General features: G+C 58.7%; 1 protein-coding gene across 2 annotated transcripts; it reads left to right on the forward strand.

Moving 5' to 3' along the window:
• GAL3ST2 (galactose-3-O-sulfotransferase 2) lies at positions 1-23790 on the forward strand. 2 transcript variants are annotated; one of them, XM_043448434.1, is made up of 5 exons: positions 1-60; positions 2777-3136; positions 18247-18333; positions 19444-19708; positions 20485-23790. In XM_043448434.1, exons 2-5 carry the CDS (start codon positions 3006-3008, stop codon positions 21301-21303), a joined length of 1302 nt encoding a protein of 433 aa, XP_043304369.1. In that variant the 5' UTR covers positions 1-60; positions 2777-3005; the 3' UTR covers positions 21304-23790. The 2 variants fall into 2 exon arrangements, with proteins under 2 accessions (XP_043304369.1, XP_043304375.1); XM_043448440.1 differs by lacking the exon at positions 18247-18333.
• The last annotated feature ends 9 nt before the right edge of the window (positions 23791-23799 follow it).

Raw genomic sequence — 23799 nt, forward strand, 5'->3', positions numbered from 1 at the left:
GGGCGTGTGAGGGGGAGATGCCCCCGCCAGCAGCACCGTGGCCTCCGGACGCAGGAGGAGGTGAGCAGGACAGAGGGGGCATCTGGGCCTTTGGGGACATTGGACGCTCCGGGTGACAAGGGCTGTGGCCGCCGGGCCAAGGCCTCTGACGCTGGCAAGGCCAGGCCGTGGGGACCCAGGGCGGCACGGCTGTCCCCCATCCAAGCCCCGCAGAGTGGGTGCTGGGGCCTGTCTGCAGGGCTGCCTCGGGTTCCACCCGCAGGGTCGCGGGCATGGGGCAGATGGCACGCAGTGATGCCCGCCTCCGTGGGGGCCCCGCGGCCCCCTAAACAGAGCTCCCAAGTCCACAGGCAGCCCAGGGCTGTGCTGCCCAGGGAGCCCCGTCCTGTCCTGTCCCCGAGGTCGGAAACGGGCTGGCTCAGGAGACCGAGAGCCCCAGTCACAGGCGGGGGGTTCACAGGGCCCAAGATGGGCTCCTGATGACAGGAGGCTGGGAAGGGGGACGCGGGGCTCCTAGCCGTCCCCCGGGACCCCCGAGAGACCGACCCTGAGGGGCTGTGATGGGGGTGGGGCACTCAGTGAAGGCACCTGGGAGAGTCCGCAGCAGCCGTGAGCCGGTGGGCTGGGTTGATGGAGGGTCTCTCTGGTGCAGACAGGCCACTCCCCACCTGTCGCTGTGGGGATCTGTTTGCACTGGAGAAAGGAGGCCCAAGTCCCCACTGCCCTGCAAGGCTAGCACCCAGCCCCCTAGACCCCAGTTCCCCAGCCTCCAGCCCCCCAGGGCTGTCCCCCGAGCCCCCAGCCCCCAGCCCTCCCCCAACAGCGGCCGGGTTGGGCTTGTGCGTGGCCGTGTCTGCTCCCTGCCCCGTCTGGCTCCCCATCCAGGCTACTCGTGGGCATCTCCCCTCCTGGAGGCCCCTCCCACTCCGGCCCTGCGGCCCGTCCTTGCCCTCCCCACAGCTCCTGAGGGCTGAGCCCTGAGATGCCCTGATTTCGGCCGGGCCGGTGGTCCACTCCTGCTCTCTGCTGCTGGCTGCACCAGCAGGAGCTGCTGCGGGCCCCTGCTGCGGGCCCCTGCCTTTGACAGCAGATGCTGACTGCTGTGGCTCTGGGCTCCAGCAGCCTCGCCCTGAACTGGGGGTGCAGCCGTTGACCCTGCCTGGCACCTGGCTGCCCTCACCTGGAGCCAACACCCCAGGACCATCTGTGTCCCCGCAGGTGGGGCCCCAGGGGACCCTCGGGGTCTCTGCTCAGCAGCCTGTCCCCCAGGTCCATCACCGAGTGTCTGGGGAACGTTTGGAGGAGAGCAAACTTTTGTAGCAACAGCGAAGCCTGAGACCCCGGTAGGTAGGAGAGTGAGGGGTCTGCCCCAAGACCTCCTCACATGTGGCCCTTAGCGTTCCCCACCCCTGGCTAGAGGTGGGGCTCCTCACCCTGGGGGTGCTCAGGGAGGATTCTCATTCCCCTGGAGCCACATGCCACCTTGCTGCAGGAGGAATGGGCCTCCGAAGCCGGAGCTGGTGATGGCCGTTTACCTGCCCAGCCCTGACCCGGAGGAGCCAGGCAGACAGCTGCCTGGCCCAGCGAGGGCCCTGAGCAAGTCAAGGAGCCCCTCAGACCCGCACCCTGGGGAGGACCAGTTGCTCCAGCAAACCGGGGCCTCCTGTGCCAGGAGGGGACTGCCCCAGGGCCCCGGGGACAGAGGGTGGCTGCAGGCGGACGATGCCCTGCCTCCTGACCTTGGGCTGGGCTGTGTGGCTCCATTGGCAGCGGGGTGTGCGGGGCAGTGGTCTGTCAGGTGAGACAAGCCCATGCTTGGCCCCGTGAGTCCTGGCAGCCGCGCCCTGGAGCCTTCCGGTGGTTTGTCTGGTGTCAGGGTGCTGCAGGTGGGGCTCACCGGTGAGGTCAGGGCTGGGAGCACAGCGCTTCCGTCTTTATCTCTTTTCATCCCCACTCCCCCAACAGAAACGAGGTACGCGTGTGGGGCTCCAGCTCCCCCGAGTAAGGCCCTCCCAGAACCTCTACGGGGCCTGGAGGCAAGGCCCCGGCCTTCTCCCCATCCTTTCTCGGGTGCGGGCTCTCTGAACTCCGCCCCCGCCCCCCAAGCTCTGCTGTGTCCGAGGTGCCATCAGAGAGAAAGTGAATGTGTCCCTGAGGCCTCTCCACCAGCTCGCCAGAAAGGCCTCTGAGCGCACGTTTGCCTACCCTCCCCGACGGGTCAGACCAGGCTGGGGAAGGGCCTGTGGACAGGCAGCCCCAGAGTGCCCGGCCACTGTGGCCCCCCCGGCACCCACATGGCCAAAGACCCCGGCTGGCTGGGGCTGGGGTGCTTCACGGTGCCTTGGGGAATTTTGTCTTTCCTTATGGACCTAACTGGAGAAGGAAATGGCAACCCACTCCAGTACTCTTGCCTGGAAAATCCCATGGATGGAGGAGCCTGGTAGGCTACAGTTCATGGGGCCGCAAAGAGTCAGACACGACTGAGTGACTTCACTTCACTATGGACCTGACATTTGGTTAAAATGCTGCAAATGTTTCTCTCGGTTGTTGTCTTTGAAATTGTATTTATTTATTTCCAAAAGAAAGAAGTGTACTTACGTTGAGTAAAATCTGCTAAATTTAAAATTTTCTACCTGAATGTCCTCCTTTGAAAGTTCTTTTCCAGCCCAAGGTGTAAATAACAGCTAAGTTTTCTTCCTGGGTGAAGCTTTTGAAAAGGAGGAGGAAAAAGAGAAAAGCTGTTGACTTTGGCTCCTGCTTTCTTCCTTGTCCTCAGAGCCGTCTACCAACCCTCGGCAGGATCTGCGTCTTGCCCTGAGTTCTGAACCCAGAGGCCTTGTCGCCGCCCACAGCTCCCTGCAGGCCCCCCAGGCTGACCTACTGCACAGCGGGGCAGGGTGAGCGGGCACAGGCTCGTGGGCGTGTGCCAGGCGCCGGCCTCCCCCGGGAAAGCCCGGGCTCAGGAGTGGGTGCAGGGCGCAGCCCCACCCCAGGCTGGCAGGTGCATGTCTCGAGTTCCCACTGTGCCCAGCGTCACACCCTGCTGGTGCCCTGCGGCCTCCCGCCCAAGTGGGACAAGGGGCCAGGCCGGATCACCACCTGCCAGCATGCCGTCCTCCCTGGGGGGCTTGCAGAGGTAAGCGGGGGCTGTGTCATCACAGGGGCCAGATTCCTTCTTGAGTCCTGGGGGCCTGAGTGCCTGATGGACTAAGTCCTCCTGGGGCATCGCCCTGGACTGGGCATTCGCCCTGAGTTCACCCTCATGGGCTTCATTTCAGGCAGTGGGGAGCCCCCCTCTCCTGACCAGCCAGCCTTGTCCCAGGTCTTGTCCTGGGCCTGGTGGGCGTTTGGGATAAGGGGGATGTGGGCAGAGGAGACGGGGATCTGGTGTCTGGGCTGGAGGCCTGGGTGGGCAGCTGCTGGGGTCGGGCTCTGCCGGCCTCAGTCCTGCGGTCATCTTCTGGGGGGCTGGCTGTGTCCCCCACCCAGCTCCGGCACTTCAGGGCCAATCAGCCGCCTGTGCAGTTCAGGGTGCTGGCCGGGCCCTGGGCCCTAGAGCCTGCCCGTGCTGTGGAGGTCAGGAGGGGAGGGACGTGGCATCTGCAAGCACCCCCATCCTCTCCTGGCCTGAGGGGGGCTGCTCTGCCTCCAGGGTCCCTCTCCCCTCAGCCCACAGCCACCGCTTCCCGAGGGCAGGGGGACATGACCAACCTCTTCCCAGGGCCTCCCCGGAGGGTGGTGGGTGGTGGGTGTCACTCCACTATCTGGGGTCCAGACCGGATCCCGCGGGCGGTCCCGGCCCTGATGGGAGGGTGGGTCCCATGGGTGCTGTTGGGACAGAAGGCTTGGGCAGCTGCTGTGGGTATCCCAGGCTTGCAGGTGCAGTGCAGACCTCGGGGGGGGAAGGGCTGTGTGCAGGTTCACACTTGGTGGTCCTGAAGGCCGAGAACTTCGGGTTGGTTTTCTCTGACTTGAGGGAATGCCTGGGGCCCATCTTCTTGGTCAGCGCCCTGGGCCTGTGGGCAGAGAGGCCGCCTGCCACCCAGGACAGGGCACCAGCAGGCTCAGCCTTGCAGCACGTCTGGATGCCACAGGCACGAGGGGGCGAGTATGGGCCGGGGGAGTCCGGGGGTCCACCGGGACAGAGGGGATGAACGTGGGCAGGGGGAGCCCAGGGGTCCATGGGGATGGAGGAGACGGGTGTGGGCAGGGGAGCCCAGGAGTCCATGGGGATGGAGGGGATGGGTGTGGGCCGAGGGCATCCAGGGGTCCATGGGGATGGAGGAGACGGGTGTGGGCAGGGGAGCCCAGGAGTCCATGGGGATGGAGGGGATGGGTGTGGGCCGAGGGCATCCAGGGGTCCATGGGATGGAGGGGGGACGAGTGTGGGAGAGGGGAGCCCAGGGGTCCACGGGGATGGAGGGGATGGGCGTGGGCCGGGGGAGCCCAGGGGTCCACGAGGATGGAGGGGACGGGCGTGGGCCGGGGAAGCCCAGGGGTCCACGGGGATGGAGGGGACGGGTGTGGGCCAGGGGAGCCCAGGGGTTCATGGGGATGGAGGGGACAGGTGTGGGCCGGGGGCACCCAGGGGTCCACAGGGACGAGGGGACAAGTGTGGGCTGGGGGAGACTGGTGGCCTGTTTGGCCAGACGGGCTGCCGGGAATGGAGACCAGACTTCTTCCGCTGGGCGGGGTGAGGGGTCTGGGTGAGCCTCCTGGCCTGAGATGCTGGGGCATCAATCCCCCTGACTGTATGGGAGCCTTTGGAATGGTCCCCCAACTCCACGCCTTGGCTTCAGGTCTTTGGAAAGTTGTGTTTGTGGTTTTTTTGAGATCAGCCTCTTGAGACAAAAATCTTCTGGGGTGCTGGGACCAGGGAGTGGCTGTGGGGGCTGTGTGACCCCACAGAAAGCTGTGACCCCATGGGGCTGTGTGACCCTGTGGGGGCTGGGTGATTCTCCTGGCCTCAGGCCAGCTCTTAGGGTGGGTAAACAGTACACGTGCGAGTGCAGGCGGATAGGGGACAGGGCAGGGCGTCTGGCAACGTTCTGCTGCTGCAGAGCTGCGGTGGCCACGTGTGGGCAGGATGGGGGCCAGAAACAGTCCAGAGTGGGGCTGGCCAGAATGCTTGCAGTCCGCTTTTCAGTGGACAAGGGGACACTTTGGTCTGAGCATGAGGTGACGGAGGCAGAATGGCAACTGAATGATGAGGAAGAGTGGACTGTTTCCATGGTGACTGGGCAGAAGAGTGGACCTGTTTCCCTGGCGACCCCGGGGAAGAAAGCGCGCAGCTTCGCTGTCTGGGACAAACTTGAATCTCCGTGTACTGTGTCTGCCTGAAACACGTCTCCCCGCAGCCCTGCTGCCTCCCACACTCTCAGATACTGTCTAGTCTGCTCGAGTCTGCATTTATTCTTTGCCAGTCTGTATCTGGAGCTTTTCAGGTGATGCAGTGGTAAAGAATCCGCCTCCAATGCAGGGGAGTCAAGAAACCTGGGTTTGATCCTGGATTGGGAAGATGCCCTGGAGGAGGAAATGGCAACCTACTCCAGTTTTGTTGCCTGGGAAATCCCATGGACAGAGGAGCCTGGTGGGCAACAGTCCACGGGGTCGAAAAGAGAGTGACACAGCTTAGCGCCTAAACAAGTCTATACTTATTGACTCTGTATCTACTAGATTCTGTATCTACACCTATGCTCTTCTACATCTATCCTTTTCTTTCTGTTCTGTTTGGTTCTATTTCACACTATTCTCTAAGAGTGCTGGCTGCAACCTCCGGCTCTCAGGGTGTGACCCACTGAACTGACTTCAGGGCAAATGTGGTGTCACCCGAGGTGAGGAAACACCCCCAGGTTGTAGAGCATGAAGCAGCCCCCTTGGGGGAAGGACTTGGAGGGCCCTGTTGGGGTCAGGTGGGCCGCCCTGGGCTCTCCTCACATCAGCAGTCCCGTAAGCAGCCCCCAGAGGCCCAGCTGTGCCAGGCCGTGCTGACCCATCTCTTGGGCTCAGTGGCATCCCTGGCAACGCCCTGCCCCACCAGCAGCTGCGCTCAGCTGGACGGCCGCGGGGCTGGAAGGCCCTGGCCGCCTCTCACTCCCGGGGCTCGGCATCTGGGTTTCCCTTCCTGGAAAGTGGCACAGCAGCTTCCTGGGGGGTGCCGTCTCAGGACAGAGTTGAGGGAGAAGAAGCAGAAATTGCAAGGTTCTTCCTGCCAGCCTCAGATTCCGGCCAAAGCAAGGCCCCGTCACTCCCGACTCGGTGGGCGGTGACAGGTGGGGACTGGCTGAGGGGACGGGCGTCTTGGCCACGTTTCTTCTCTGTTGCACCCTGCAGGCAGTGGCAAGGTGACTTTCCTTTCTGTCTTAGCAGGATCCCCTGGGTGGAGGGTGCCCCCACTCCTTCCCTCTATGTGGGATATGTTGAGTTTAGACATCTGGGCCCCGTCCCTTCTTTTTGGTTTGATCTTTGTACAAATTGGAGAAGGAAATGGCAACCCACTCCAGTACTATGGCCTGGAAAATCCCATGGATGGAGAAGCCTGATAGGCTACAGTCCACGGGATTGCTAAGAGTTGGACACGACTGAGCGACTTTATTTCACTTTGTACAGATGGCTGTTGCCCTGGACTCACTGGGCCACGGCCTCACCCATCCTGATCACAGGGTTCCCAGGCCCAAGGAGACCTTGGGCAGCCCTGTGCCAGACCTCCTGCTGGTGTGTCTGGGGGTGGGGGTGGGCAGCGGGGGCCAGCACCTCCTTGTTCTTCTCAAACAGCCGAGCTGGGGCAGGGGGGCAGGGTCTGGTTTCCTGAGGATGAAGCCTTCCCAGCCAAGGGCTTATCTGTGAGGAGGGAGCCTGCCTCCTCTTATCCTTGAAGTCTTATAAGTTCAGTCTTATCCTTGGCCCCTGCTAATTAAGTGCTGCCATTGCACCTACCTCCTTGGCTTGGCCCCACACCCAGTAGGGCATTTGGGGCTCAGCAAGGACAAGTGGAAGGAATGATGGATGGACAGACCGCCACTGGTGACCGCTGTGGGTGTGTTTATGTGGCCACTTTGGATCCTACACGGGAACCCTGGATTGGGCCCTGGGATCAGCCAAGGGAGACTTTGTTCTGGAAAAGCAGGAGGACAGATGGAGGCTTTGACCTTGTGTGTCTGTGTGTGTGGGGGGGGCGGGGGGGGAGGCTGGCCCTTTTCAGCTCATTCCTGTGTCCCTCAGGCTACGGGATCACCGAGGAGGGGGGCAGATGACCAGGTGTGGCCCTGGGCCTCCAAGAGCCTTCTGCCTGTGGCGCTGGATCTCGTTGGGCGCCGTGTTTCTCGATTCTGGGTAAAATTGGCTGAGTACAGAGTGGTGGGCAGATGTTGTCCTTCTGGAGAACTTCCTTGAATTGGAGATGGGGTGTCCTCGGACTGTTTATAACCCATAATTTCAGATCTTTTATTGGTTCTTACTCAGATGCTCAGAATTCTCCCTGAACGGCCCCACCTGGGGCACTCAGCAGTCGGCCGGCTGCTCACCTGGGCCTTGGGGGCTAGGGGCCTTGAGCTCCCCCTCGCCAGCTCCCACTGGAACAGGAGCAGTGCCCCGCCTGGCGGCCCCATCAGCTCCAGCCCCTCTGCTGCAGGGCTGGCTGGTGCCACTTTTGAGCCCACGCTCCATGACCCTAATAGCAAACCCTGAGGGGTGCTGGCCGCCTGGCCACCCCAGGAAACCCCTGTCCCTGAACAGGGCAGAGGCCACCACCTGGCTGTAGCCCAGAGCCCCCACACTTGGGCTCCACATGCAGGAGGCTTGGGGCTCTTGGCAGTCTTCCTATTGAGTGACTGGGGCCAAACCAGAGAGAAAGGGGCTTCACCAAGAACCCTTGGTTTGAGTGGTCAGGTCCTCACGGTCCTTCCTCACAGGAAGCCTCTTTAATCAACAGCACAGGAAGCGGTGTTACATGGTTTCTAATTTTCAGGTATATTTAAATATTCTACAATTATTGACTTTCAAAAGGTGACTTTTGAAAAAGGTGACTTTTTTAGCCCTGAACTCTTCAAAAATATTTCTATTTATTATTTGACTTTTAAAAACAGCTTTATTGACATGTAATTCATATACCCCACGCTTTCCCCAAAGTTGTGCAGCCGCTGAGCTGGCCCTAAGGGTGAGGGTCTGTGAGCACTCCCTGGGGCAGGGGGAGGGGACTGTGAGGCAGACTGGGGAGGCGGTTTTTCAATGTTCACTTAAAAAAGATGGGCAACGCGAGAGTTGTGAGTTAAGTTTTATTTGGGGCAAATGAGGACCACAGCCTGGGAGACAGCACCCCAGACAGCTCTGTGAGACTGCTCCAAAGAGGCAGTGCGGGGGGGGGGCGGGGGGGAGGCCAATGTGTGTGACTTTGGTGAAGGAGGAGTTCATGAAATCAAGCGCTTATCTTACAAAAGGTTTTCTGCTAGTCATGAGGAGCTGATGTCACCGTGAAGGGATTTAGTGATTTCTTAAGATGAGGACATGCAAGACTTGGGCTCATAAAATCAGTTTCTGAAAATATTTATGTAAAGACCTGTTCCACCAGTTTTCCTGGAGCAGAGTGCCTCATCTCAGGGAGTGTCAAAGGTTAACAGCTGCGGCTGTACAGGATTCCATTCCCCAAGACAGATGGCAAATGCCCGGGACCCTGTGTCCCTGACGGGCAGAACAGCCTTCCCATTGCCAGCCCCAGAAGTGGCTCCCTGAGCACCAGTCCTGCTGGGCGGACTGCCCAGCCCATCCCACACCCACACCCTGCTGACTCCGCGGGTGTTGGGACCAGAGGGTCTTCTGCAAAGGAAGAGCCTCTCCTTAGAAATGAGGGATTTCTCTGAAGACATTATTGTTCTTGGGCTGCTGTTGTTACCACCAAAAATCTTGGATTCTCTGCCCACCGAAGCCAAACAACAACAACAACAAAAAAAAACAGAGACAGAGTTTGGAGGAAATAGAAAGGTGGCTTTCATCCTCAACCAGTGCGGGGAGACAGAACAGAACAGGCTCGTGCCTCGAGGACTGCGCCCTCTTCCACGAGGAGTCGGGGGACCCCATAGGTGAGGGCTCACAGTTGGAGTGGTGATGAGGGACAAAGACATCAGGATCTGGTGTTCTTCCTCCTCCTGCATTGTTTTGGAAGCAGTCGTAGGTTGATGTTGGGTAGTTGGGTCTTGAACTATGTTGTGTATTGAACTATGGCCTTTTTCTGAATGCAAAAAATGAGAAAAACTACAAGAGGTGGTCTGCAGAGAGAGAGAGAGAGAGCGTGCAGTAAAGGTGAGCACCAGATATAGGATGTGTTACATAGAGTTAATAGGTGCAGAAATCGTTCTTGCAGAGTCAAAGGCCGAAAAGCAAACTTAGTTACAGGTCATCGCTGTTCAGACTCAGTCGTGTCCGACTCTGTGGCCCCAAGGACTGCAGCACACCAGGCTTCACCGTCCATCACCAACTCCCGGAGCTAACTTGAACTCATGTCTGTCGAGTCAGTGATACCATCCAACCTTCTCATCTTCTGTGGTCCCCTTCTCCTCCTGCCTTCAATCTTTCCCAGCATCAGGGTCTTTTCCAATGAGTCAGCTCTTCTCATCAGATGGCCAGAGTTTTGTAATTTCAGCTTCAGCATAAATCCTTCCAATGAATATTTGGGGTTGATTTCCTTTAGGATTGACTGGTTGGATCTCCTTGCAGTCCAAGGGACTCTCAAGAGTCTTCTCCAACACCACAGTTCAAAGGCATCAGTTCTTCAGCACTCAGCTTTCCTTATGGTCAAACTCTCACATCCACACATGACTACTGGAAAAACCATAGCTTTGACTATGTGGACCTTTTTCAGCAAAGTAATGACTCTGCTTTTTCATATGCTGTCTAGGTTGGCCATAGCTTTCCTTCCAAGGAGCAAGCATCTTTTAATTTCATGGCTGCAGTCACCAACTGTAGTGATTTTGGAGCCCCTCAAAATGAAGTCTCTCACTGTTTCCATTGTTTCCCCATCTATTTGCCATGAAGCGATGGGACTGGATGCCATGATCTTCGTTTTTTGAATGCTGACTACAGATTAGGAACAGTTAAAGTGAAAACTAGGAGTGATCAGACCTGCTCATTATTCTCTGTTTGTTTTCAGGGAAGGAGAGAAAAACTCATTACTCTTTTCTCCTTTCCACTGCAATACTGTGGAGAACTTGTTTCCTTAAGGCCAAAGGGGTTATTGTAAATGAGATAGCAGAAATTTCCAAGAGGTGCTCAGTGCGGCTCCTCTGAAGGGGCCAGCAAACACCCAGTGTTTGCTGAAGGGAGTTTTATGTGTCAGAACAAAGTCAGGCCTGGGGCAGACTGAGGGGAAAAGCCAGGCCCGTTAATGTCCCAGGAGGGCCTCGTCCAGCTGGGGTTAAACTCTAACTATATGGGATGATAAAACCCCGTGTAAAGTAGATAGCCAGTGGGAACTTGCCGTGTGGCGCAGGGAGCCTAAAGCCAGTCAGTGCTCGTGACAACCTGGAGGGGTGGATGGGGAAGGGAGTGGCAGGGAGTTTCACGACGGAGTGGACACGTGTAGCCCTGTGGCTGATTCATGGTCGATGTATGGCAGAAACCAATGCTGTAAAGCAATTATCCTTCAATTTAAAAAAAGAAACCAACCGCTCAGGCTCTAGTGACAAGCTGCCTTCCCTGGAGGGTCTTGTGAGCTCTGCCGACGCGGCTTGACTGCGGTGCGGGAACCCCGTGACCACAGCGTGGCCTTCCAGAAGTGCACCCCTTTGGGGCTTGGGGAAGGTGTGCAGCGAGCAGACCCTGGGGCCTGGCCCCTCGGCTGCCGCACCGTCTCCCGCTGCCTCTGCGGCCACCCTCCTGGGGCCCACGGGTGGTGACTGCGGGCTGACGTGGGCATCCTTTCCCGGCAGCCCCGCCCTGCATGTGAGCATACTACACTTGGTCCAGCGTAGTCCCGAGCTTACGGAGGCTCAGCCTGTCTGCCTGCTGGTTCCTGGGAGCCTCTCTCAGGTGGATCTCAAGTCCTTCGTCAGGAGGACATGAGGGAGCATTAGGCAGCTGGGGGTTGGAGAAGCTCACATTATGTCTGGAAACCCAGGTATGGTAGCAGATGCAATGGTGGAGCAAGGGACTCCCCTGATGGTCCAGTGTAAAGAATCCACCTTCCAAACCAGGGGACGTGGGTTGGATCCCTGGTTGGGGAACTGAGATCCCATATGCCGTGACTCGTGCGACCCAACTGCTGAGCTGTGTGCTCTGGAGCCCATGCTCTGCAACATAAGATTCCATGTCCACAGCTAAGACCTGATGCAGCCAAATAAATAAATATAAAAAAAGGGTGGAGGGAGGGCAAAGCATGTGCCACAATGGCTTGACCTTAAGGGGGTGTGTGTGGAGAGCAGAAAGTGATGGCAGGGCCTCAGATTCCCCCAGCTTGTGTCTGAGACTAGGCTCTGGTGCAAGAGAGGAGACAGGAAGCAGTAGCAAGAGGGTCATTGAGAAGCTGTGATCACTCATCTAGAGCCAGACATCCTGGAATGCAAAGTCAGGAGGGCCTTAGGAAGTATCACTGCTAACAAAGCTAGTGGAGGTGATGGAATTCTAGCTGAGCTATTTCAAATCCTAAACGATGATGCTGTTAAACTGCTGCACTCAATATGCCAGCAAATTTGGAAAACTCAGCAGTGGCCACAGGACTGGAAAAGGTCAGTTTTCATTCCAATCCCAAAGAAGGGCAATGCCAAAGAATGTTCAAACTACCGCACAATTGCACTCATCTTACACGCTAGCAAGTAATGCTCAAAATTCTCCAAGCCAAGCTTCAACCATACATGACCCATGAACTTCCAGATGTTCAAGCTGTATTTAGAAAAGGCAGAGGCACCAGAGATCAAATTGCCAACATCCATTGGATCATAGAAAAAGCAAGACAATTCCAGAAAAACTTCTACTTCTGCTTTATTGACTATGCCAAAGCCTTTGACTATGTGGATCACAACAAACCGGAAAATTCTTCAAGAGATGAGAATACCAGACCACCTTTCCTGCCTCCTGAGAAACCTGTTCAAAATTGGGAAAGGAGTACATCAAGGCTATATATTGTCACCATGTTTATTTAATTTATACGCATAGTACATATGCAAAATGCTGAATTGGATGAAGCACAAGCTGGAATCAAGATTGTTAGGAGAAATATCAGTAACCTCAGATATGCAAATGATACCATTCTAATGGCAGAAAGTGAAGAGGAACTAAAGAGCCTCTTGATGAAGGTGAAAGAGGAGACTGAAAAAGCTGGCTTAAAACTCAGTATTTAAAAAACTAAGATCATCTCATCTGATCCTATCACTTCATGGCAAATAGATGGGAAAACAATGGAAACAGTGACAGACTTTATTTTCTTGGGCTCCAAAATCCTGTGGAGAGTGGCTGTGCCATAAGATTAAAAGATGCTTCCTCCATGGAAGAAAATCTATGACAAACCTAGACACCATATTAAAAAGCAGAGACATCACTTTGCCAACAAAGGTCCGTCTAGTCAAAGCTATGGTGTTTCCAGTAGTCATGTACAGATGTGAAAGTTGGACCATAAAGGAGGCTGAGCGCAGAAGAATTCATGCTTTCAAATTGTGGTGCTGCAGAGTCCCTTGGACAGCAAGGAGATAAAACCAGTCCATCCTAAAGGAGATCAGTCCTGAATATTCACTGGAAGGACTGATGCTGAAGGTGAAGCTCTAATACTTTGGTCACCTGATAAGAAGAGTCTGTTGACTGGAAAAGACCCTGATGCTGGGATAGATTGAGGGCAGGAGGAGAAGGGGATGACCGAGGATGAGATGGTTGGACGGCATCACCAACTCAATGGATATGAGTTTCAGCAAACTCCGGGAGACAGTGAAGGACAGGGAAGCCTGGCGTGCTACAGTCCATTGCGTCACAGAGTTGGACATGACTGAGTGAGTGAACACCACCGAACACACCATTGCGTCAGAGCTGGCCGTGTGGGTGTGAGCTCGGGGAGCTCCCAGCTGTGTCCACTGAGAGGACCCAGCAACTGACAACGTCCCGGAGCAGCGAGCACCCCCAGCCCCCAGGCTGTGGTCCCTAAAGACCGTTTCTTTTTCTTTTTTTAAAGCCTGTTTCTTTCCAGCGAGACCCGGCTTGTCTTGGTGATGGGCTGGTCACAGGCCAGCAGGCAGGTGTAGAGGGCGAGCGGGCAGCGCCCCGTCACACCAGACAGCAGACCGCCAGCGTTCGGCTGCCAGAGGCATCTACAGTGGCTGGAACTGACTGGATACAAGGCACATTTTTCTTTTTTTAACAAAGCTTTTTCTACTCTAGTGATAAGGACCAAGAAATGAAATGTGAATTCATTTAAGTGGCAATAAAAACTGGAGATTGAAATAAACACAAGGGGCACAGGACTAGGGTGATGAAAATGACCAAACACTTCCGAGAGCCTAGAGAGAAAACAGCCCCTGGGCGCACGGACCCGGCCCTTCCCCGGGGAAGGCTACGCTGGGCCCAGATCCACCCAGCGCCCCCTCCCGGAGCAGCCCCGGACTTCCGCTCCCTGCGACGGGGCTGCCGGCTCCTGCCTGGTTCTCCCCGACCTGTCCCGCTGGACATCTCTCAGCTCGTGGGCCTTCGCCCTGGATCCCGTGCCCCCGGAGGTTTCCCTGCCCTGTCCCGTGGGGAGGCTGCCAGCCCACGGCTCCTGTTCATTCCCCAGCTGGGCCGGCCCCGGGGAGCACTGCGCGAGCCCCGGGCTTCCTCACCGTGTCCTAGTGTGTGGGACTCCCCGCCATGTGTGTGTCCAGATCACAGAACCTGAGATGGTGGAGGGGTGAGTCCCTGGACATGTCCGTGCTGGGCAGGGGCTCTGAGGTCCTGAAAGGCAGTGCGCCCTGGGAGGGAGGGAGTGCCCGCCCAGCCCACCGCGTTCATGGCTCTGAGTGGTTTCTTCTGATGGACGGAGCCGGCTGGGAGTCCTGCGCGGCAGCCTGTTCATGGGTGGCCGGCTGCTTGCTGCCCTGGACGGCATCAGGCGCCCTCCCTGCCCTCGGGTCCCCTCTCTTCCTAGCACCTGGCAGGCCCCTGCTCCCTGACACTGTTTAGAATTGTCCTGCTATGACCGTATGATGTGCTTCCATGGGAAGATGAGTTAAAATTGAATTCTGAGTTAAAAACTCTCTTTGGGGGATGACATGAAGCTTTGAGACTGTTGGGTGCGGGGCCTGGCCATCTCCTTGCCCCAGAGCACAGTGGGGGGTGGGGACCTGCGCCCCGCTTGGGGCCAGGGGGACAGAGGGGTCTCACGGGGCGGGCCTGCAGCCAGTGTGAGCCCACTTCTGAGTCTCTGTCTGGGGGGGTGTCGAGAGGTTCCTGCGAGGCCGGGGTCTGGCCGCCCGCTGTCCAGCATCACCCGCCAGCTGCCCTTTCCTCCTGGGCTCCTCCCCCGCATGCCCCTGCCCCATCCCCGCAGAGCGCTGTGCGGGGGCCCCAGGCAGTCAGGGAGCTCCCTCCCGGCTCTGCTCCCTGTGCCAGCCTCCGCGTGCAGGGCGTCATCGGCCCCTCTCACCTGGGACCTGACCGCCGCACGGAGTGGCCCCTCGTCCCCTCCAGCCCCGCCGGGCCGTCCACTACCCCCGGAGGCCTTCCTGGTCCCAGCCGCTGCTGCTCCACATTGCTGGAGCCCGAGGAACCAGCTGCCCTGGGGACACAGGCCGCGTGGAGACGCGGGCCCAGGAGGGACCTTCTCCTCTTTCGGATGCGGGGACACCTGGAACTCACCCTTCCCTTGGATCCGCCCGAGAGGAGGCCTCAGAGCTGGCCCTGACACCAGCAGGGGGCAGGCGGTGAGGAGGGCGCTCAGGGGGAAGGGCTGTGAGCCTTGGAACCAACCTGGGAAGGGCAGTCGTGAAGCCTCCCGGTGCCTGGGGGCAGGCGGTCAGCGCCGGTCCGTCCTGGAGACGGTGCCTGGCTGGGCGGCTCCTCCCGGGAGCTCAGAGCAAGGCTGAGCAGAGCACATGCAGGCCTGCCACCCCTGAGAGGTCAGGATGCTGAGCCATCAGCGTCCCTCCCGCACCAGGCTGGTCGGGCCGTGCGCCGGGTGTCTTGGGGGCAGGGGTCTCAGCAGAGGCCACAGAGCCCCGCCTTCTTGACTTGCACCTGTCTGCAAGAAGGAAAGGAGTGGGTGACGTGTAGGGGGTGGTGTTCCAGCTGAGTGAGGGGTCCCGGTGGGCCCCTGCCTGGCAGCACACAGGGGCCTGCCCGCTGGAAGATCAGGGCCAAAACACCTGGATGCAAGCGGTGCCTGCACTGTACACAGGCTGTGGCAAACACCCGGAAACAACCCAGGTCCCGGAGACGGTGGCTTTGCCAACACCCTGTTGAGGCCACAGGAGGCAGGCAGGGCCAGGGCCGCCTGGCTGTGAATTCCGTCCAGATGTCCAGGAAGTGCCTGCAGCCCGAGCATCAGGACTAAACAGGGGCCTGACTCGGGGGCTGTTCTTGCTGCAGGCTGGGCCCCCTGGATCCAGGGCCACGGCCGGGCCACAGGCGAGAAGCTCACTTGTATTTCAGAGGTGTGCCTGCCTCCATGGGCAAACCGAGCTAGGCCCAGGTTGCAGCCCACCGTTTCCATGGATTTACACAAACACTGTTGAGGCTGACAGCCACCACCTTCTCCTTGTGCCCCCCAGGACAGAAGCTGTAAACACTAAGTGAAGCTTTCTCAGCACTCCCTTGCAGTTGGGGGGGACCATGTGACTGCATTTTGGCCAAGGTGGAGGAGGAGGTTTGTTAGAGGCTTCTAAAAGGCTTTTGGTTCCTAATTATGACTGGTCCTGTCCTTTCTACTTTATTGCTGATGCAAATGTTTATGTGATGGCTGGAACTTGGCAGCCATCTTGTGACTATCAGGCCACGAGCATGGGGAGAGAGACGTCAGTTTTCTCAGTGTGATGGGGCTGAGTCTGCCAGAGCCAGCAGCTTCCCTCCCAAGCTTCTAGATTGGTGAGGGGAGTCTGCCATTTTTTTCTGATTCTTGTGGCTGAGGTTCCAAGTCACATGGGTTTTACTGTTGTTGTTCATTCACCTGGTTGTGTCTGACTCTTTGTGACCCCGTGGACTGCAGCACGCCAGGCCTTTTTATGCTGATGTGTGAATGTATGTCCTGGCCCTGGCAACTCCTTGAGCTCCGGACTCTTTTTTCAGCACTGCTGGGCACCTCCTCTTGGTGTCTCAGGACATTTCACACTCAACAGATTTGCTTCCGATCTTGTTCCCACCCTGTGGTTTCCCCTCCCTCGGCACCCCAAGCCAACTCAAACCAGGAGGTCTGCGGTGGGGGGTGGGATGTGTGCTGGGCTTCACTCACTCACTCAGCACACACGAGCCGAGCACCGCGCACGTGCCAGCTGCCCTTCCAGAAACCGAGGAGCTTACCTGACAGTGGGCAGAGCTTGCTGTGTGCTTAGTCGCTCAGTCCTGTCCAACTCTCCGAGACCCCATGGACTGTGGTCCGCCAGGTGCCTCTGTCCGTGGGTATCCTCCAGGCAAGAATATTGGAGTGAGCTGAGGAAATGGCAACTCACTCCAGTATTCTTGCCTGGAGAATTCCATGGACAAAGGAGTGACTGTCACCTCCAGGGGATCTTCTCAACCCAGGGCTCAAACCCAGGTCTCCTGCAATGCAGGAGGATTCTTGACCATCTCAGCCACCAGGGAAGCCCAGTGGGCAGTACAGACTACAAAGGGACAGATGTAATTGTGACACCCTCAGGTGGTAGTGAGATATGAGGGGCAGGGTGAGCTGCAGGGAGGTTGGGAGACCCCCTGCCTACAGCCCAGAGAAGTCGGGGGCGGCTCATGCAGAAACTGGGTAGACAGTCTGCTGCTGAAGCCTCCTGAGTGCAGAGGTCCTGGGGCTGGGTGTTTGAGGAACAGGAGGAAGTGGAATGGCTGGAGGGTAGGGGTGGAGCCGGGGCCTGGGGACCGGCTGGAAAGACTTGCACTCTCCTGAAGGGTTTAGCACAGGAGGCTCTTCAATTATGGGATTTAATCAAGGGTTTGGGCTTGTTGAAAGAAAATGAAAGTGTTAGTCACCCAGTTGTGTCCAACTCTTTGAGACTCAATGGACTGTAGCCCGCCAGGCTCCTCTGTCCATGGGATTCTCCAGGGAAGAACACTGGAGTGGGTTGCCATGCCCTTCTGCATGGGATCTTCCTGAGCCAGGGACCGAACCTGCATTGCAGGCCGATTCTTTACCGTCTGAACCACCACAGAAGACTTTGAGCACTTCGGATTTTTTAATAAAAGGGTCTTTTGGACTGCTGAGGGGGAATGAACCACGGGGCAGGGACACAGGAGGGGGTAGCCAGGCCACCAGGGTTCGGGAGTAGCGTGGATCAGGACAGAAGGTGGCAGGGGGGTGGGGGGTGGGGGAAACGGACCAGAGCAGGTGAAGGAGCCACTGTCCCTGGGGGTAGGCTGGGTTTGGAGGGCAGAGTTGGAGCCAGTCTGGACCTTGGAGGCTGCGATGCCTCTGCACACCCCAGTGGGGGTTCAGGGTGAGCCCAAGCTGGGGTGTAAGTCTGGGGCGGCCTGCAGATGGTGAGCAGAGCTGAGACTGGCTGGGCCTCCCCCTTCTCAGTACAAAGTGGCCCTCCGGGTAGTGCGGCCCAAGGAGCCCCTCACGGCTGAGTCACTGCAGCTTCTTCATCCCACCAGGGGATGGCAGGACAGGGAGTCCCTGCCTGTCTCTCCTCATCTGCTCACTGCCTCTCCCTGTGAGTTCTGGCCCAGGACCCCTGCCCACACCACCTTCAGCTCCTGCACCCAGGCAGGCCCCCCTGCCCTCACGGGCCCTAGGCTGGAACTCAGGGGTCTCAGTCAGGCCCGTCTCTCAGGGTGCCCTGCTCAGGGTTGAGGGTCCCCAGACCTGTTTTCACCTCTGACTGCCCCCGCCCCCCCAGGGAGTAGGTCCCCCTCTTGGCTTCTCCCAGCTTCTGAGCAGTGGACAGTGCAGGGAGCGAAGTGGGGGTGGTGTCTGATGACTAAGGCCCATCCTGGGCTTCGCCCCCACCCCAGGGACCCCACGGGCCAGGGCACAGTAGGTGATGGACACAAGCTATTACACGGGCGCTGGGGAGGTGGAGCGGGTAGGGAAGGGGATAGGCAGCAGAGGCTCCTTCCGGGCCCTGTACTCAGTGCTGAGGGGTCCTCTGCCCACAGGTGCTTCTGGGCCGTGCTCCTCCTCCTGGCCCTGGCTGTGCTCCTGCTTGCCGGTGTCATGCATGTGGACGTCAGGCTGCTTATGCCGTGAGTCCTCCACTGGGTGGCCTGAGGTCTGGGCACTGCCCCCTCCCCGAGCAGTACTGGGATGGGACCCCAGCATACCCCACTCCAAGTGGCACCCAGCCCTGCCTGTGACTGTGGCAGGCCACGCCTCACTTCCAGGCCTCAGCCTCCCCTCTGCAATGGAGGAGGGGCTCTTCCTGTGGTCACCCAGCCTGGGGGCCTCCTAGTATCTCCCATGGGCCGTAAGCTGCCCAGAACTCCGGGGAGGGATATGGGAGGGTTGAATCTGGGCCAGGTTGGGGGTGCCCTGGGCAGAGCTGCTGTGTGCAGAGGGTAACCAGGAGGCAGGGCTGGGGTGGTTAGAACCCCCTAGTGGCCTGGGGGTCAGGACCCCTGCCCCCCTTCTGGTTGGTGGTATGGCCTCTGTGAAGCCCAGGGTCCTCCCGATGGCTACCCAGCCCCAGTGCCTTAGCCTGGCTGCTGGGATGGCCCTCCAGCCCTGGGCCTGGCTGATCTCCACAGGAGAGGGGAAGTGCTAAAGTTCCTGGGTATCCTTGCCTACCCCCCAGGCCTGGCACTAGCCTCGGGACCCTGTCTCCACCATCCTGGGTCACTCTCACCAGCCCTGTTTTGGGGTCCTGTATTGGGGCAGGGTGGGCACCTGTAGCTCCAGGCTGGTGTCCACAACTGGGTGGGTGCCACCCTGATTTCACGGGAGTGGGCATCAGCGTCCAGTCTTGCCCGGCGGTGAGTCGGCCCGCTCAGCATGAGGGGCGAGCCAAGCACCGCTGGTCATATGGCCTGGGTCACAGGGCAGAGCCATGCTGGGCGCCCTCAGAGCTAGGCAGGAGGTTGGGAAGCAGAGGGGTGCAGGGCCTGGGAGAGCAGCCTGCAGTATGTGGGAGCAGGTGGTGCAACCACTGGAAGGGCACAGCTAGGGCGGGGTCTCAGGTAAGGGGGCATAGTGGCGGGGTGGGCTGGGGTGTTTCCAGCTCAGGGAGTGTGGGTCGGGGAAGCGTGGATGGTGGAGCAGCTTTGCGGGCCTCCAGGTTCAGGGGTCGCGGGGCTGGGATTTCTCCTGCTGGGCAAGCGCGAGGATCCCCGGCCCACGGCGCTGCACTCTTCCCCCAGCCAACTCGGGGACCAAGTTGACAGGCCCCCCGTCACCAACGTCATGTTTCTTAAGACGCACAAGACGGCCAGCAGCACGGTGCTCAACATCCTTTTCCGCTTCGCCGAGACGCACAACCTGTCGGCGGCGCTGCCTGCTGGCGGCCGCTTCCACCTCGGTTACCCCTGGCTCTTCCTGGCGCGCTACGTGGAGGGCGCGGAGCAGGGCGGCCCCGGGCGGCGCTTCAACATCATGTGCAACCACCTGAGGTTCAATCCGCCAGAGGTGCGCGGGGTCGGGGCTTTCCGGGGCGGGTCTCCCGGGGCTGGGCTCCATGGGGGCGGGGCTTGCGGGGTCTGCGGGCGGGGCTCATGTAGGGCGGAGCTCCTTGGAGGGCGGGGCTTCCCGGGGCAGATCCTTCTGGGGGCGGGGCTACTGGAGGGTGGGGCTTTCCGGGGCGGGGCTCCTGGGCGGGGCTCCAGAAGGGCGGGGCTTCCCAGAGGGCAGAGCTTCCAGGGGCGGTGCTCCTGGAGGGCGGGGCTCCGGTGGCGGGGCTCCTGGAGGGCGTGGCTCCCTGGCGGGGTCCCGGGGCTCCAGGGGGCGTTGCTCTCTGAGTCAGCAGCGGGAACCGGCATCTGCCGCCTTCTCCCCTCTTCTTCCCCTCCTCCTGGGTCCAGACTCACCAGCTCGTCCCTCCGCAGGCCCTTTTCACGTGTTCACGGCTCCTTCTCTGGGTCATTCGGGTCTTAGCTTAGAGGGCATCTCCTCCTGGGGGCTTCTCTGACCTCCTCCCCAAAGGCTTAGCAGGGGTGAAGGGGAAGGTAATGGGGGCCGGGGCGTAGCCAGGCTCAGGGGTTTTCAGGTCGTTCTGGATGCTGGTGAAGGGTGGCAGGCAGAGGAGCCAGGTGGCCTGGACTGGATGCAGGGGACTGGGTGGGGGGCTGGGGGCAGGCTCAGGTGTGCTGCAGGGTGGGGGCAAGGGAGGAGGCACCACCTGCCCCCGGGACCACCCCCGAAGGAGCCCAGGGGTCACCAGCCCTTCCCCTTCTGTCTCCCAACAGGTGCAGAAAGTCATGCCCAACGACACCTTCTACTTTTCCATCCTCAGAAACCCCGTCTTCCAGCTGGAGTCCTCCTTCGTCTACTACAAGAGCCACGTCCCCGCTTTTAGGAACGTCACCAGCCTGGACGCCTTCTTGGCCTCGCCGTGGACCTACTATAACCAGAGCCTGGGCCTGAGCAACGCCTACGCCCGGAACAGCATGTGGTTCGACCTGGGTTTCGACAACGACGCGCCGCCCGAGGAGGACTACGTGCGCGCGCGCCTGCTGGACGTGGAGAAGCGCTTCCAGCTGCTGCTCATCGCGGAGCACTTCGATGAGTCCATGGTGTTGCTCCGGCGCCTGCTGCGCTGGCGGCTGGACGACGTGGTGGCCTTCAGGCTCAACTCGCGCAGCCGGCACAGCGTCACCAGCTTGTCGCCCGCAGGCCAGGAGCGCGCCAAGCACTGGTGCGCCCTGGACTGGCGCCTCTACCAGCACTTCAACCGCACCTTCTGGGCCCGGCTGCGAGCAGAGCTGAGTCCGCGGCGTCTGCGCTCCGAGGTGGCGCGGCTGCGCGAGCGGCGGCGCGAGCTGGCCGCCCTGTGTCTGCAGGACAGCGAGCCCAAGAACAAGTCGCAGATCACCGATTTCCGTCTGCGCCCCTACCAGTCAGGCAGGGCGGACATCCTGGGCTACAACCTCAAGCCGGGCCTGGACAACCAGACGCTGCAGACGTGTCAGCGGATGGTCATGCCCGAGCTCCAGTACATGGCCCACCTGTACACCCTGCAGTTCCCCGACAAGCCCCCCAAGAACATCGCCTTCCTGGAGGCCTAGAGGGACGGCACAGTGGACTCTGGCTGGGCCCTCTCCTGTTGTCCCTGGAAGGCCCTGGGCGCTGCCTCAGGCTCCCAGGGGTCTCCTGGGGGCACCTGGGGTACCCAGGCCCTGCCAGACCACCAGTCCTCAGGATGAAGACCACCCATGATCCATCCTCTCGGAGGTGATCTCTCCACTGAGGACCCGAAATATAGGACACCATCGCACCTGAACTGAGGATGTGAGCCTGCTCATCAGATTCACCAGATAGAAACGTCTTACCAGGTGGGAAAGTGAGAGATCTTCCATCAGAAGAAACGAATCTGGAGCTCAGAGCGGCTCCCCCTACTTTGCCAGCCATGGGGACATGACCCTGGTCACTGAGACACTGTCAGCACCCCACACTCTGGAGGCGGGCCTGGGGACCTGGGTCTGGAAGGGTCTGGAATGCTCGGTTTTCCTTCTTTGGCTGTATGAGGCTTATTTCCAACTGAAGAACGGTTTTGGATTGAGAAATGTTAGAACTGCTTACAAGGCAAATGGTTTAGCTGGAGCACAGGTTGAAGCATGTGCTGCAACTCTGAGCTGCGACAACCCCCCCAAAAGATGAGTGGAGGAGGAGACCTGCCGGAGAGCTGGGAGGGGACTACTGTACCCTTGGTTGCCGTGGAGACAGCACTGGATGAAACCCCAGAGGAGGGTGGCTTCCAGGTCCCCTTTCTTGTGGTTTGTGTGGAGGGAGTGAGGATGCCTGCTTGGCAGAACGCGATCCCTGGCTGCTTGGGGGCCCAGTGGTTAGTGGGGTGCACACACCCAGAACCATCTGCCCTATGCCTGAGAAAAGTGGACTACCTGGTAGCCCTTGGGCTACCCAAGAAACAGAGCTGCTCTTTCACACTCAGCTGAGAGGCTCAGCCTTGCCTGCCTGTCTGGCTCTGGGGTCCCCTTCCTTCCACGTGGGGACCTCAGCCCTGAGGACCCTGGCACCTGCTCAGGTGCTCCTGGGTCCAGACATGTCCACACTTTTCAAGAGAATCAGCACTTCAAAGAGAAGGGGAACTCTCACCCACAGAACAGGCAGCAGCTAACTTGGACACAAGTGAATGGAGGGACTTATGAAGAATAAATTTTCAGTAAGAATATGGGATATACTGCAGCAAATTTGAGAATAAGTGACAATATTTAGAAACAGAATAAAATGAACAGAGTCCATGCAGGATGGACCAGAGATCCAGGTCAGCAGGAGACGCCCCCCTCCCTCCCCTCTTCTGCCCCCTCCCCTCCCCCACCCCCAGGAGGTTCCTCCATCCTCCACCCAGAGGAAAATGCAAAGAGGGAAATTGCAAGGGAGAGAGGAGACAGGGACTTAGATCCCAGATGAGCCAACCTGACAGGAATCCGGGAAGGGGTGTACGGGCCATGGGTGAGAGCTGATAGCCAAACAAAAATGGGAAAAATGACCCTGATTTAAAGAAAGCCTCCAGCTTCCCTGGTGGTCCAGTGGTAAAACCTGCCAATTCAGTAGACACAGATTTGATCCCTGACCCAGGAAGATCCCACATGCCACAGGACAACTAAACCCGGGCACTACAACTACTGAGCCTGTGCTCTAGAGCCTGGGGGCTGCAACTACTGACCTTGTGAGCTGCGGCTACTGAAGCTCACGGCTCCCCGCACCTGTGCTCTGCAACAAGCAGAGCCACTGTGGTGCGAAACCCGTGCGCTGCAATTAGAGAGTAGCTCGGGCAGCAGTGAAGACCCAGCACAAACATAAATAAATAATAAAACTAAACATTAAAAAAGACTCAGTGCAGCCAAAAATAAATAAACTAAAATAAAAATAAAGACTCAAATCCCATCACTGCCCTGAGCCTCAGGCACATCTGCCAACCACCAGAGAAAACACAATCCCTGCTCAGCTGATGTGAACAAGCGAGTGAATCTAGGATAAGCAGGAAGTATGGAGGCCTCTTACTACCAAGCGAGCGGGCTGTCTCCGGCGAGCCGGTGTCAGACCGTCACTGCTGCCCATAGAGCCGGCACCGTGGAAGTGGGCTGTTCTCAGCTGCACGGTAACCAACAGCGTGAAACTGCCATGGAGATTCAGTGACAGTTACTTTTGTCTTTGAGGTTGGCAGGAGCGTCAACCAGTACTGTCTTTTTGGAGGGAAAATTGGGGGTATTTATCACAATGTAAAGTGCATGTGGTTTGTAACAGACAACTTTGGAAACAGTCCATCTGCTTGTCTGTCCAGAAGACTTTAACGTGCAGAGTCTGACGCCGCCAGTAAAGCTGGCAGCCTGGACTCTATGGTCTCCTTTCCAGAGGGGCTCTGGCTGTGTGTTGTTGGAGGCGGGGTTGGTGGGCAGGGTGCCCACCCGGCTGCCCACCCGGGGTGGGTGTGCAGGGGAAGCTGGGGAGAGAGGCTGGTTTTTCAAGGGAAGCAGGTTCTTATGTGACATCTCCATGTTTTAAAAAGCTGGCATCTAACTAAAACATTAAAACGCTTGAGA

This window comes from Cervus canadensis, chromosome 2, assembly GCF_019320065.1.
Source record: "Cervus canadensis isolate Bull #8, Minnesota chromosome 2, ASM1932006v1, whole genome shotgun sequence".
NCBI classification, from domain to species: domain Eukaryota; kingdom Metazoa; phylum Chordata; class Mammalia; order Artiodactyla; family Cervidae; genus Cervus; species Cervus canadensis.

What these genes read in the sequence shown, in the direction of transcription:
- GAL3ST2 (XM_043448434.1), top strand. Translation starts at nt 3,006, where the DNA reads ATGTCTCGAGTTCCCACTGTGCCCAGCGTCACACCCTGCTGGTGCCCT. An exon ending in TCCCTGGGGGGCTTGCAGAG is followed by an intron (nt 3,137 to 18,246) that starts GTAAGCGGGGGC and finishes CTCTGCCCACAG; the next exon opens with GTGCTTCTGGGCCGTGCTCC. An exon ending in TGAGGTTCAATCCGCCAGAG is followed by an intron (nt 19,709 to 20,484) that starts GTGCGCGGGGTC and finishes GTCTCCCAACAG; the next exon opens with GTGCAGAAAGTCATGCCCAA.